This window comes from Triturus cristatus, chromosome 3_2, assembly GCF_964204655.1.
Source record: "Triturus cristatus chromosome 3_2, aTriCri1.1, whole genome shotgun sequence".
Classification (NCBI taxonomy): Eukaryota; Metazoa; Chordata; class Amphibia; order Caudata; family Salamandridae; genus Triturus; species Triturus cristatus.
The window spans coordinates 929,248,351-929,264,146 of NC_140584.1; the positions used below are offsets into that span (position 1 = coordinate 929,248,351).

General features: G+C 49.7%; 1 protein-coding gene across 1 annotated transcript in view; it reads left to right on the forward strand.

Annotated features, from left to right (window-relative positions):
* Window positions 1–15,796, forward strand: part of RPS6KB1 (ribosomal protein S6 kinase B1) — a 526,632-nt gene that overhangs the window by 361,774 nt on the left and 149,062 nt on the right. Inside the window, exons 11-12 of the mRNA XM_085649414.1 lie at window positions 8,794–8,856; window positions 9,478–9,555. Of these exons, the coding sequence (XP_085505540.1) occupies window positions 8,794–8,856; window positions 9,478–9,555 (141 nt within the window). The remainder of the gene's footprint in view (window positions 1–8,793; window positions 8,857–9,477; window positions 9,556–15,796) is intronic.

Here is a 15,796-nt window from a genome sequence, read left to right on the forward strand (position 1 = left end):
CCTCGCACCATGGATCGTTGCCGGATGAGCCCGGGGAGAGACGGCCGGACACCTTCTGCACCCTGTGCCTGACGGGCTGGAGCGGTGGGGTGGGCCCCGGTGCGGTGAGTCTCCTGCCCCGCTCTGAGGACCGAGCTGTGGGGGGCTGCTGCCCCCTTTGCCTATTGCCTAGCCAGCGGCGAGGGGGACCGGCGAGAAGATAAGCGACTGTCGGCCTTTCCTGTTGCGGCGTAGACCTGAGGGGAATTGACCACTTGCCACGACCCCCCCCCCCTGGCCATTGCACCGTATAGCGGCAAAACATGGCGTTGAGTGCCTGCTCGCGGCTGGGGGGTGATACTCCGGTCTCGCCCGCTGCCCACTTCGCCCTCCCTCTTCCGGACACCAGCTCCACAGTGCCGTCCCGGATTGCTGCCGATGTTGGGGCCCAGCTTCCGCTGACATGCGGCTCCGTTCTGGCTGTCCTGCGGGACTTTCAACTACAGATGTGCGCTGGCCTGCAGGCGCTGAGTGAGAGGTTTGACCCCATACTGTCGGCTGCGGGCCGTGAGCGCACTGTTTGTCATCCACAGGGCGTGGGTCCTCCGGTGCTCTTGTCCTCTTGCGGGGACGCAGCGGCGGTGTATGATTGTGCTACACTGGTGCCTTCATCTAGCGCTCCCGGCGCCCAGGGTCCACCGCTCTCCACCTCAACTGCGGATACTTTGTCCCCCTGGTCATGGCTGCCTGCTTCATTGTTTCCTGCCTCATCGCGTCCGCGAGGCTATCCTGCTGAGCGATACTTAACGGCTTCGAGGGACCGTCCGCGGTGGCCCACTGCTGCCTTTTTGTGGAACTCCTGTACCTTACTTGCCAGGTTTGGATTTTATGTGGTGCAACAAGGGACCTCAATCGATGGTCGGCGGCCATTTCGTGATCCTACTTCCCCATCCTCTCACAAGCGGCCATCTTGTCTTTGTCTGCTCGGGACACGGGGCCTTCACGCAGGAGCTGGTTTAATCCCAAGCCCGCGATCGGGCCAGGGCTAGTCTGACTTCTATCGCTATGGTTTATGGACGGGCTGGCCTGGGACTGGGACTGTATGTATGTTTTGCGCGCACTTGTCGCGACTTGTATCCCTTGCTTAAACTGTGGTGCCATGGTATCTTTGCATGCCGTTTTTGGCGTAGAGGGCTCTCAGTGTGTGGGGGCCATAACTGGCTGATGGTTCGGGGCGCTCTGGTGTCTAGTGGGCTCCTCCCCACCTTCTTTTCTGTTTTCTTCCCTTCTTTACTCTGTTCCTACTTTCTCTCTTCTCTATATTTCGGGTTCCTTGGGCGACAGGCACTATGCTGGGGGGGGGTAGGCCGTAGCCTCCGCATTGGTGTAGGGTGGGGGGGTAATACTCTGTTCTCAATTAGTTCTATGGGCCTTTCTTCTTTTATGTCTCTGTGCTCTACTTTCTTCGATTCGGGGTCCGGGTGTGGGGTGGATCGAGTGGGGGCGGCTCTGGAGGGGCGCGTACTTGCTCATGTGACTATCCTGATATATCTCTGCACCGCCTCACTGATTGAGATTTTATTCCCATTGTTGTTCTTACTGATGTTGCTGCTCGCCCGTGTGGTGAAGCTATCTTGCGGACTCGAATCTACTTTGCTCTTATCCTTCATTGACTTTTTTCTCTGATAAAATTATCAAAAAACTTAAAATTAACCTTCACTTCTCCTTCCCCGGGTTTCAAAGATATCTCCAGTATGTGACTCATAACCTGTTGTTAATCCTGACCGTTGATGCACGGGGGCTGTAATGTGGGTATCAGTGCTTTACTGTATCGTGGCCGGCCTGACGGTTGTAGGCCCGTATTTGTTCTTTTAAGATGCACGAATAAAGGTTTTAAAAAAAAAAAAAAAAAAAAAAAAAAAAATAATAATTTAAAACTGATTTCTGGAGACTATCGCAACAGACACTTTAAAACAAAACCAATGGTATGTTTATTGAGCTGAAGAAGCAAAGATCCAGTTGAAACCTCAGGAAACAAAGTCAGAACTTGAAGGTTTCTTGTAGTAGTGTGGTGCACCATCACCACATACTGAACCCCTTCCCAGCACTGGAACATGTGATCAGCAAGCTAAATAGGAGTTCGATTAATTGAAGTGTATATATGTGTGTGTATATATGTATATATATATATATATATATATATATATATATATATATATATATTTATTGGAAGAAAGAGTTGCCCTTGCTCGAGGAAGCACTCGCGATGGGTTTAGCACGACTTTAATTGGAGGTTGTGGCACAGAGTACAGGAAACATTCAGAGCTCTTCTTTCACCTTACACGTTTCGGGCTGGCGCCCTTGTTCACAGGTGTTCTCTGGGGTGATTGAGAACGGTGCGCGGTCATCTTTTCAAGTCCTCATTTCCCCGCCCCCATGGGCGTGTCGCAAGTGCTCGGGATTCTGGTTCTTGTGGTTCGCAGCACCGCATCCCGTGTGGGATTCTTCTCCACCTCACATTAAAAACATCAAAGGACCCATGTGGGTTGATGAATGGCTCACCACACAGTCTGCCACTCGTAAAATTCCACCAAAAGTGGCCCCATCGTCCAAAATGCTGACTATCCCTCGACGCCAACACTGGTCCGCACTGCTGCGGCGGTGCTCCCCCACGGCTGGACTGGCCGTAAATATTGGAAGAAAGAGTTGCCCTTGCTCGAGGAAGCACTCGCGATGGGTTTAGCACGACTTTAATTGGAGGTTGTGGCACAGAGTACAGGAAACATTCAGAGCTCTTCTTTCACCTTACGCGTTTCAGGCTGGCGCCCTTGTTCACAGGTGTTCTCTGGGGTGATTGAGAACGGTGCGCGGTCATCTTTTCAAGTCCTCATTTCCCCGCCCCCATGGGCGTGTCGCAAGTGCTCGGGATTCTGGTTCTTGTGGTTCGCAGCACCGCATCCCGTGTGGGATTCTTCTCCACCTCACATTAAAAACATCAAAGGACCCATGTGGGTTGATGAATGGCTCACCACACAGTCTGCCACTCGTAAAATTCCACCAAAAGTGGCCCCATCGTCCAAAATGCTGACTATCCCTCGACGCCAACACTGGTCCGCACTGCTGCGGCGGTGCTCCCCCACGGCTGGACTGGCCGTAAATATTGGAAGAAAGAGTTGCCCTTGCTCGAGGAAGCACTCGCGATGGGTTTAGCACGACTTTAATTGGAGGTTGTGGCACAGAGTACAGGAAACATTCAGAGCTCTTCTTTCACCTTACGCGTTTCAGGCTGGCGCCCTTGTTCACAGGTGTTCTCTGGGGTGATTGAGAACGGTGCGCGGTCATCTTTTCAAGTCCTCATTTCCCCGCCCCCATGGGCGTGTCGCAGGTGCTCGGGATTCTGGTTCTTGTGGTTCGCAACACCGCATCCCGTGTGGGATTCTTCTCCACCTCACATTAAAAACATCAAAGGACCCATGTGGGTTGATGAATGGCTCACCACACAGTCTGCCACTCGTAAAATTCCACCAAAAGTGGCCCCATCGTCCAAAATGCTGACTATCCCTCGACGCTGGAGGGATAGTCAGCCAGACGCTGGAGACGCACGTCCCCATACCCGCCGGTCCCTGGGACTGACGCGACGCCGGCGGAGATCGGTGCCTTCCTCTCGGCCATGAGGAAACTGCCTCCGCCGTCGACGCCCGCCGGCGCGCCTTCGGGCCCCGCGGACTCGACTGGGCGACCTTGCTCGACGGCGGCGCCGGCGCTGTTGGAGGCTCCAGCCCTGACGCTGCAGGTCCCCGAGGGGCCCATGCCTGGGCCCCCGTCAACGCCGGTCGACCTAGTCATGCCTCCTCCGCCGGCGCCGACTCCTGTTCCAACCCCGACGCCGACTCCGGTCGATGTCGTTCCCCGGTTCAGCCCCTGTCCGGACCCGACGCCGATGCGGCGCCCACCGACGCCACATCCGACGCAGCTCGAGACTCACTATGTCTATCGTCCGGCTCCGATCATTCCACCTGTTTACCAGGAATCGGATGACGGGGTCGACTGGGAGGGGTCCGATGACCCTATGGCCGTTCAGGCTCAACTGTCACAGGACTGGGCAGATGAACTGGGGGAGGCCAGTGGTCTGGATACCTCACCGGACACTGGATTCATCTCTCCTCCGACTGTGGCTTCGGAGGAGGGTGCTGCTTTTTCCGTGGTGCTGCGCAAGGCGGCCGCGGCCCTCTGGCTTGAGCTGCCTGCCGTGGCTGTGAGGACTAACATCCTCACTGAGGTGCTTCAGTCTGCAGCAAGCTCCACTGAGCCTCTGCTGCCATTCAATGAGGCCCTCACTGACGTTCTCCAGGGCACCTGGTCCAAGCCCTCCACAGTTCCTCCTGTGGATAGAAACGTCGCCAGGCGCCACCGCCCTGCTCCGGGCGACCCCAGTTTTCTGTCGCAACACCCCACCCCCGAGAGCCTGGTTATCCAGGCCTCTACCTCCCAAACCTCCTTCCCGTCCGCTCCTCCAGACCGGGATTCCAAGAGACTGGAATAGTTTGGCAAGAAGCTGTTCTCCTCCCTCAGTTTAGGCCTGCGGTCTTTAAACACCGCCTGTCTCTTGGACCGTTTCTCCCACTCTCTGTGGGATACGGTGGAGGACGTGCTGCCCCGGTGTGGACTTGACACCATGGACTCGCTGGGTAGGGCGATTTCCACCACGGTGGCGCTTCGGCGTCACGCCTGGCTGCGGTCCACGTCCTTTTCGGGGGATGTCCAGAGCACTCTCATGGACATGCCCTTTGATGGCGCTCGCCTTTTTGGTGAGAAAGCGGACAGTGCGCTGGCTCGCTTTAAGGACTCCCGGGCTACGGCCACGTCCTTGGGCCTTTCGGCCCCGCGGCCGCAAGCTTCCGCTTTTCGCCCCTTTCGTGGCCAAGGAAGGGGCGCCTCCTCACGTCCGCAGAGCCACCAGCCGCAGACCCAACCTGCACGCGGTCGCGGACGTGGTTTCCGCCGAGGCGGTTCGGGAGGACGACGCGGTCAGTCCACATCCACCCCGGCAGCATCCGCCTCAAAGCCTTCCTAGTCCGAGCTTTCAGGCCCATTCATCGCCAGTGGGAGGCAGAGTTCGCCATCACCTGATCCACTGGCGTACCATCACTTCGGACAGGTGGGTGCTGCAAATCGTCCGAAGGGGCTACTCCCTCCCCTTCGAGACGACCCCTCCAGCCATGCCACCGCAGCACCACCATATCTCGGAGGATCATTTGAATCTTCTGCGCGTTCCGAGCCCAGAAGTAGGTCGTGGTTGTTATTCCCACTACTTTCTGGTTCCCAAGAAGGGCAAAGGGGGCCTACGCCCTATCTTGGACCTCAGGAACGTCAATGCCTTCCTCCGGAAGGAACGGTTCAAAATGTTGACTTTGGCTCAGGTTCTAGCTGCCCTCGACCCTGGAGACTGGATGGTAGCGTTGGACTTGCAGGACGCATATTTCCACATCCCCGTCCTGCCGGCCCACCGGCGTTACCTGCGGTTCACGGTGGGCCAGGAGCACTTTCAGTTCACCGTGCTCCCCTTCGGCCTCACCAGTGCCCCTCGGGTGTTCACGAAAATGATGGCGGTGGTCGCAGCTCATCTGCGCAGATCAGGGGTTCCAGTCTTCCCCTATCTCGACGACTGGTTGTTGAAGGTGGGCTCGCCCCAGGCAGTCGTCTCCCACCTCCAGACTACGGCGGATCTCCTGTATTTGCTGGGGTTTTCCATCAACGTGCCGAAGTCACACCTGAGTCCCTCTCAGAAGCTCCTCTTCATCGGAGCGTTTCTCGATTCGGCGCAGTTCTGGGTCTATCCGCCGGAACAGCGGGTCTGGGATATTCAGGCCCTGATTCCCATCTTTCGGCCTCTATCCTGGGTTTCGGTCAGGCTAGTGTTGCTGCTTCTGGGGCTGATGGCCTCCTGCATCCTACTAGTGCATCACGCCAGGCGGCGCATGTGGGCTCTGCAGTGGGACCTGAAGTTTCAGTGGGCCCAGCATCACGGCAACCTGTCCGACCATGTCTTGATCTCGGAGGGCACTGCACAGCAGTTGCGGCTCACGGACCGCGATTGGGTCACGGGCAAAAGCCTCTCCCTTCCCCAAACGGAGCATGTCGTAGTGACGGATGCGTCCCTCCTGGGATGGGGTGGCCATATGGGCGAGGCGGAGATCAGAGGCCTCTGGTCTCCGGCGGAGTCTCGCCTCCACATCAACCTGTTGGAGTTGAGAGCGATCCGACTTGCACTGAAAGCCTTCCTTCCCTCTGTCAGGGGAAGTGTCGTGCAGGTGTTCACGGACAACACCACCGCCATGTGGTATTGCAACAAACAGGGCGGGGTGGGGTTGTGGACCCTTTGTCAGGAGGCTCTGCGCCTCTGGACGTGGCTGGAACACCAGGGCGTCACCCTAGTGGTTCAACATCTGGCAGGCTCACTGAACGCCAGAGCAGATGAACTCAGCCGCCGGTGCATGATGGATCACGAATGGCGTATGAACTCCGAAGTGGCGCAAGGTCTCTTTCAGCAGTGGGGAGAGCCTTGGTTAGATCTATTCGCCACCGAAGAGAACGCGCAATGTCAGCAGTTCTGCGCGTTGGAATTTCCAAGGCGGCACTCGCTCGGCGACGCTTTTCGTCACGAGTGGAGTTGCGGTCTGTTGTACGCCTTTCCGCCTATACCACTTCTGCCCAGAGTGCTGAAGAAGATCAGGCACGACCGGGCCCAAGTCATCTTGGTGGCTCCGGATTGGGCACGAAGGTACTGGTATCCCGAGCTACTCAGTATGTTGACCGATCCTCCGATACGTCTGCCCCTTCGGGAGGATCTTCTGTCGCAGCAGCAGGGGACGGTCCTCCACCCGAACCTGTCCAGCCTCCACCTCCATGCGTGGAGATTGAGCGGCGGCAGTTGATGCCATTTGACTTGCCTCCTGAAGTATGTGATATCATTCTGGCAGCCAGGCGTCCCTCCACAAAGACTGTATACGCCTGCCGGTGGAACAAATTTGTGGCATGGTGCACAGCAAAGGCTGTGGATCCCCTTTCCGCCCCTCTTTCTGAGGTTCTCCTCTTTCTTCGGCCCGGCAGGGCTCTGTCCTGGGCACCTTGAAAGGTTATCTTGCTGCCCTCTCTGCCTTCTTACGGCTTCCTGATCAGCCTTCTCTTTTCAAGTCCCCTGTGGTTCAACGCTTTCTTAAAGGCATTACTCATACGTTCCCTCCTGTTCCTTTCGTAATGCCTCAGTGGGACTTGAATCTTGTTCTCACATTTCTGATGTGCGCTCCCTTTGAGCCTCTTCACAATTGTCCTCTTCGTCTTCTGACGCTTAAGACTGCTTTCCTGGTAGCCATCACCTCGGCTAGACGGGTGAGTGAGCTCCAGGCTCTATCGTCCAAGCCTCCTTTTCTATCTGTTCATCCGGACAAGGTTGTCCTTCGGCCTCGTCCTTCCTTTCTACCGAAAGTGGTGACTCACTTTCATCTTGGGCAATCTGTCACCTTGCCCACCTTCTTTCCGCCTCCGCATCCTTCCAAAGAGGAAGAGAGGCTCCACCGTCTGGACCCAAAACGTACGCTCTCCTTTTATTTGGACCGCACAAAACAGTTCCGGGTGGACGACCAACTTTTCGTTGGATACGTGGGTGCTAAGAAGGGAGAAGCTGTGCACAAACGGACCATCTCCCGGTGGGTCGTTTTGTGCATCAAAATCTGTTACTCCTTGGCGAAAAAGGACCCTCCTGTTGGGCTGCGCGCTCATTCTACTCGGGCTACAGCTGCTACTACTGCTTTGGGACGGGGAGTCCCTTTGCAGGACATCTGTCAGGCGGCTACGTGGGCTTCGCTACACACGTTTGCCAGGCATTATTGCCTTGACAGCCAAGCCCGGAGGGATGGCTTCTTTGGCCGTTCTGTCCTCCAGGACTTTCTGGTGTAATCTTGGTTCGCAGACCCACCACCGGGGTTGGTATTGCTTGGGTATCTATTTTAAGGTGAGGAATCTAACTAACGTGTTTCTTTCAGATGAACAAGTTACTTACCTTCGGTAACGATGTATCTGTAAGAAACATTAGTTAGTTAGATTACTCACCGACCCACCCATCCTCCCCGTTCTGCGAACTGACATCTAGGGTTAAGGTTGTCCTTTTCAGGCCCCTAGACTTTTTTGCACCAGTGTCGGTCTCTTGCATGGCTCTGCGTTCCTGGCGCGGAAAGCTATGTACAAGAACTGACGCCAGCACGTGAGGGCGGCGTCTAAGTACTCCGACGTCATTACGGCGCACGACGCCAACGACGGACGCGGAGCCGCAGACGACGCCTAGCGACGCGCAAGGGGTATTGCTGACGAAAAATCTTCCGGATCCAGTCTGACGCCTGGGGATATTCTAAGGTGAAGAATCTAACTAACTAATGTTTCTTACAGATACATCGTTACCGAAGGTAAGTAACTTGTTCGTTAGGCGCGAGACCTAAAAATGCTAAATCATAACCTGAGCATAGGAGGGTTAAACCACAATTACTAGGCCTTGTGAGTGTGGCACCATTTGCCTTCCTTTGTAAAGGGATACAATAGAAGTTGAGGCATTTTGTGTTGTAGTGTTGAATTTGATGTCTTTACTGTAGTGACTGATTAGCAAATGTGCATTTAGTAGTACATTTTGTGTAAGCAACAAGCTTTATTAGCTCACGTTTTTCATTTGAATGCTGTAAATGTGTGTGAATGTGTATTTACATAAGTGAATTAATTATTCAAAGGCGTTACAATAATCTAGAAGTTTTGTCTTTTTTTCATTAGCTGCTAAAAAGGAATGCTGCCTCCCGTCTCGGCGCCGGAGCACTTGATGCTGCAGAGGTCCAGGTACATTTTAAATGGCTATTTTAGGATGGCTTGCAGTAATGAAGGGACAAGTAAAGGAACTGCTGAAATGAAGCTGATGGTATAATGAAGACTGCTCTACGGCAGTGGAGAGCAGTAGTCAGATTTCCACGGCTTACATTCTCCTTGATTGGATTTTGAAATGTGAAACTTGAACTAATTATGAATGTGCAGAATACCTCTGAAAATCTGCTCTTGTGCTACTAAAGATGTAACGTTTGGCGAGTTTGATGTACTTTACTGGGCGGCGGGGCAGATGGAGGACAGACCAGTGACTTAATTCCATTAAAAATGTAGTTCTTAGAAAAACAAAATCTTTCGAGCACGATTCCTTACTATTTCACCTTTGTAAGACCATCGTCTTCACAGTAAACCTCTTTCATCTCAAAATAATACCTAATAGACTACTGTCTAATCTAGTGTCGAATAGCTGCGTAAGCGTATGATTGGTAGCGTTTACCTGTTAGGAGGGTGGAAAGTTATTTTCAACATTCCATATTACGTTATATGTACATAGTAGTATATTGTGGCGTAATTCATTTATTTTGTATTGCTTTCCATTTTATTAGTGCCAATTTACAAGCTCCCTGTTGAATTTTCTAGGCACATTCCTTCTTCAGACATATTAATTGGGAAGACCTCCTAGCTCGGAAGGTGGAGCCACCGTTCAAACCATTGCTGGTATGTCATACATTTTTGTTACTTGTTAAGCAATTAATGTTGCGATTTAAGTTTTAATTGAAAAACCACAGCACAAGCTCTTCATGAAAGATTTGATTTGCTTTGGTGTGGGCCTAACACAGATCAGTTAATGGATTGCTTTTTCAATGTCGTAATTGCATTTCCCACTGAATTTGCCCAAGACAATAACTTTGTAATATTAATAGACTCTCTCATGTGAGTTTGAAACCATTTTTGGAAATGATGCATTGTAACAATCAAAGCATACATTTTTCGCAAGCAAACGTAGCAACATGGTCCATTTTTTGTGTGCTCTAGATTCCCATTGCCTTTTGTCGGAGTTACGTTTAAAACGGCTTTTATCGTAAAGAAACATGTCGTTTTTCTCTACTGTTGAATTAGTAAGCTGAAGACCGACATTGCACCAGAGCCTTTAATTTGCACATTGCAGATATTGTATCATTTTCATATGCGATCACGTAGCTAACAAGACGTTCATTTGATATTGCCCCTGCCCTAGCTGTATCGCACTGTCACCCTTTGACTGCATCGCCAAATAGTGGGAGGACTTGAAACTGACTTTTTTTTTTATGAGCGTTGTGCATGCAGTAACCACGTATTGCTATGGCACATGCAGACCCATTGTTTTCCCTTGCGTAAGTGTGTATCCTAACCTTTTTTTCCCCAATCAATCCTTGTGGTTCAGAGCGTGATTCTCTTGTGATCAGAAACTTTTGTCGCTCTGACAGGTTAATGCCCTTGCCTTCATGGTGACCTACTGGCTATATCTCGGCTTCGATTTTGACTGACTTACCTTGATCCTTGAGGTTGCATAGGAAGCCCATTCATTTTTTTGTTTAATTTGAGCAAATAAGCAGCTTGGCAGAAATTGTTGATGTCTCAGGACATCAGTGACGCCAACAGGACAATGAATACCTCTTTCCAGGGAGAGGCAGACTTTATCGAAATCTTTGAACTTAAGCCATAACAACTCAGAAAGGATGGTGAACTCCTTATTAAAACAAATGGCAATGCTATTAGGTTGCACCTTTGAGACCTATTGGTTTTGGCTATGATTTTGAGCTATACTGCACAGATGTACAGCATAGCTAAAAATAATTATTAAAAATCGGTGTGACATGGCCAGCACTAATGTGCTTTATAAAAAAATCAGTGCATGCGTGATGAGCGCAAGTGCTGTGTGCCCATGAGTGGTACAATACATAGAGGGTGCAGTGCTTGCATGGTAAAAAAGTGTGCTGGATGTATATGTGCCTGTGAATAGTACAGTACCTGAAGGATACAGTGCTGTACAGTGTGTAGGTTGTATACGTGCACTGGGTGTATGTGTCCCTGTGGATGATACAATACATGAAGGGCCATTGGTTCCCTTTTGGGAGAGACAGGCTTACATGGTGAAATTTAGAGATGTGGTAGAGAAATCCCTCCAGACAGATTTGTGTATTGCTGCTTTCCTGTACTTTTCTGTACGCTGGGTTGGACACACACAAGAGAGGGGAGAGACAGGCTTCCCCTGTGCACTTTAACCTCTTCGGTGCCCGTGACGAGCTGGACTCGTCATGGGCCGCGGTGGCGCTGTGCCCATGACGAGTCCAGCTCGTCACAAACCCCGCCCGCTAATGCAACGGACGGCACAGGGCGGGGAAAGGGGCGGGCACCGAAGGGGTTAAAGGATGCTCTTTTATTCAGTGAGCGGTCACATGGAGGAGGCATATTTCAGGAAGGAGATGGGTCTGATAAGAGAATCATGAAGAATTGGGCTGAAACCGCAGCCTATTTGCTACATATCACTGTGGCTGGCATCCAAGTATGAACTCGTCACTCACATCCGCTTTGGAGTTGCTCCTTCTGTGACACTTAAAAAGAAGCAGATCCCCCAACATAAAACTTCAGTGACTCAGACCCTAAATAACATATGGTGCCTGCAAATGGACTATAAGAAGGGGAGTCTGAGATCCCACAATTTGTCATCTGTCAACAAGCCGCACGGGCTCTGTGAGGAGATGAAGCTCTTCAAAACTCCTACGTGTGACCAGGACTGGGGGCCAAGGCCTGCTAGTCTTCCTGCTGGGTGAGTAGACATCACCCAGGGAATCTAACACCACCTGCCCTGGAGCCAAGAGTACCACCGCCTGCTTGCTTGCCAAGATCAGTGTCCTATGAGAAAGAGGAGGGTGTGGATGGAGCGAGATCCAGTGGGGAGCCCTTTTGAGTTGATTCCCTTTGCGAGGTGTAAGGAGACTGCTGTTACACCAATCGAGTCGTTGCCCATGTGCAGGACAAAGTAAACAACCCCTGTATGCTAGAGAAGGGCCGTCGTGAAATGAGCAGTGTTGCACTGCCCTTATCAGGCCATGGCCAGTGCGTAGTTCAGAGTCAGCGACTGCTATATGCCATGAGGGGCTACTGTGAAAAGACTTTAATGCAGATAGACCGTAGACTTGTGCTGTTGCGAGCTGTGACCTCCGTATATCAGGAGGGGCTGCCGCCAAGGACTTCACCGTGACGATCGGTGGGATCCTGTGTATTGTGAAGATGCAGTGACTCCGTATGCCAGGAGTCGTCACCAGAAGCATCATGAATTGCCACCCGATCTGCAACCTCAGCCAGAAAAGTGTGGACTCTGTTGGAGCACCTGCACACCATCACCCAGAGAAGGAACCCGCATCTGGATCATTGCAGCAGGCACCATGAGAGACTGATTAGATACTTAGCCCGCAGGTAGAACTGTAAAGACCCTACGGTTGGTTCAGAAGAGCGAGTGCATGTGAGGAACTCTGCCGGGGCTGCCTGGGTGAACTCACCTGCTGCCGTTCCAAGCGCTCGCGGTTGGGGCGCACCCAGGAACTCTGGAAGGTCTGATTTCAATGTGTCGGCCCGTGGGGATCTTTTCTGCTAGTTAACACTGCAACAATGGAGCACTGTTTACTTTAAATTAGAATTAGGGGAACTCTTAAGACTATTAGTGGGGCATACCCTGGATGTTAACAATAGTGAAGGAGGAATAACCGCTAACACAAGAAGGGATTGGGACAGGGAAGCACTGATTCCCGACTTCATGGGGGATTGGGTGATTGTTTGTGAAGGTCTTATTTTTCCTTTATGTATGCTAGCGGTAGAAATAAAATACTTATCTTTTTCCATACAAATGAGTATTTGGCTGGACAGTGATGGACTGCTGCGCTCATTTTGAGTTGTGAGCCAGTAAAAGGCCTCAAACCTCCTGTTTAGGCCCAGTGCCTTGTGTGCCCTGTGGCCCGCTAAAAGGGGTTCTCACAGACAAATTATTAACCCACTCCGTTTGGTGCACGACTTAAAGTCTTTCTCTCAAAATATGCTGTCTAAATTAACACCTGTAAGGGATTCCAACTGAATACCTAATGTGTTCGTAAAACATGTAGCACGCCTAATGCACTTGTTTTCTGTCATAGGCATTTCTACTAAATTCCTGAACATAGATTATATCTGCCTCATATCAGAATCCTGGAACACTTTTTGTTAAGGAGAAATAAATTCTCTTTTATAGGACTAACTCTTGAAACTTACGTAATCTATGTTGGTGACCTTAAAACAGCATTTCATTTAATTGAAACTGTTTTAAGAACATAAAGCTCTTACATTAATGTGAAAAAGACGTAAGAATAAAGATTTCAATTCTTCCTTTTTTTTTTTTTTAACCCAACGGGAACATGAAAGTAACAACTGTGTACGCATAACTAACCTTAAGACTGAACTGAAAGATAAAAACAACACGGTACCATAAAGACTGCCAACTGACCTTGGTATCCGATAAGGCACAGCACCATGTAGTTTCTAGTTCACCTGTGAGGATCCCTCCATCAAACATTTCCTTTTGGATGAGGGGGTGGAGGGGTTCAAGGCTCTTGCCATTGAGAGGAATATTTTAGTCAAGGAGATCATTATAGTGATCCCCCTTCTATTTTGCCATCTAGAGAATTGCGCTCACGCCGTTTGAAATTAAATATATTAAGGCGAAGATTGACATCAAGAACTGATGTTCTCTGTTAAAATTAGATGTCAAAGCAGCCTTGTTTGATGTTGAGGCAGTCGTATGCATCAAAATAGCCTTCTTTGGGCAAATCTATTTTGCATCGGATAGGATTATAATATTCTGATGTGCTGTTAGGTAAAATTCTAGCAATGGAGAAATCTGCTCTTCTGAGTCTAGCAATACCTACAAAGCATGCTCCACTTGCTTCTCAAAGTCCTCCAAGGAAGAGGGTGGAAACTATAGATTTTGAAGAATTTCTGCAGCTGCATGTTTCTCTCGGTCCAAATATAATGCTCCTCTAGTTGTTGTGCTGCAGCAGACACCACAAGGTATGCATGCTCCTATGTCTTATACCTAGCCTAAGCATAAACAGCCACACTTCTAAAGAAGTTTCTCATACTGACATCACTCCCGTACTCTTCCTCTGCTGAACCATCATACCAGATCTTCTCCAAGAAGGCGTTGTGTGCATTCTCATCATAGGGAGCGCTTGATAATGAGGCCAAATATCCACAGTCTCTAGAATTGGATCTCTTTATCCAATTGTATGACACTGACTCAAGCATGTTAGAGTTAATGCAGTCTGATCTTTTCTCCTGGGTCTTCTAAAGAGAGAGTGGTTAAAATTCTAGATTTCCACAACATTTTGGGTACAGGCTCTGCAGAATACTTCAGTCAGTTTCATAACCCTGCAGCATAGTGTCTCTCAAAAATTACTGCTGTTGGTTCAATGGCTTTTGAAACCAGTTATTAGTTTCAAGCTCCATCTACTTTAAAAGCAGCCATGCAAAGGTTGCTAAAAAAAAAAAAATACAAAGGCCCTGAGCAACACTTGCTTTATCTAAAAATAAATACAGATCCCACCCCTGGTATAGCAGCTGCAGTGAAAAAGATTTTTAAATATGGCTACATCTTCAACCACAGCTCATAAGGAAAGTCCGTACAAGACAAGAGGGCAAGTAAATATGTGGGACTTAAGGTGAAATGCTCGTATTCACACCAAGTTGTGTTGTGTGTTTTGTGAGGCTTTCCATTCTGGCATCTATTGTAGCTGTATACTATGCAAGAAATTCTAGCAGAGCTATTTGTGTTTCGAATGTGATTGACTGATAATCCAGTGCTTTAAAGGGAGGAATGATGAGCTGTATACTTCAGCCAGCAAGCTGTTTTACTATCATTAGCCTTTCCATTTTCTAGAAAGGCACTGCCTGATGATTTATGTCCCCTTTTCTGATCAGGCAAGCTAAGCACTGGCGATTTGTTGTTAATCATGTTAGAGAATGAGTGTGTTGATACTTTTCCTGTGGTGTTATTTTGCCATTTCTTCTGACTTAATTAGGGTTAAAGCTGTAAATGTGTCTGTGGCTGGTGTTACTAGCGTCAGGGTAATAGATGTAGTTGGCTGATAATTGCTGGCTAAGTGACCTGTTGACTGTGTTGCCATCTTAGCATAAACTTTCCTATATGCCCATCTTTATTCCCAAGTTTTTTATTGCACATTGTGCAAATTTGTTTAATATGTAATTCGGCTAATGGTACAGTTATGAAAAACTTTCAGTTCAATTTGATGCACAGTGAAAACCAATATCTGCTGGTTAGCGCTTCTTGACGTTAGTTCCTTGGATGTAGAGGACCGATTTGAATTTTTGTGACATCAGCCACAACTCTAAATGAAGCAATGACATAGGTATTCTTAAAAAGGAAACACATTTCTCTGTGGTACATTATGAATTGATTTCTGGACAGGCTTCAGGTAGTGTATAAAGACAACTTCCGTAAAGGGAAATTAGTCTCAGATAAAATCAGTGGTGCTCAATGTTTTTAATGTCTGCTTTCGGCTACTCCCATGGCCTTTGTTTGAGGTGTGCCACTTGGGTGATGCTAACTGAACCAAGAGCCGATGCACATCAGAAATGCTTAGCATTCTGCTCTCTGGTTCATCTCACTTCAGTTACCACCATCATGATCAGATATAAAATGAAGGCCTCTGGCTTATATTATGAAAGCAGTAGGGTAAGAGAAAAAGACTGCCACCATCCTCATTGAAAGTTACAGCAGGGTCAACGTTTCAATTGTCAGCTGAATGGCCAGAAACAAAACCAAGCACAGTGCTAACGTCAGGTTCTTGGTTCAAACAAAGATGATTTTCAAGAGGTAGAAATCAACACCATCCACCAGCGATGGGGAAAACTCTGTCAAATACAGGGC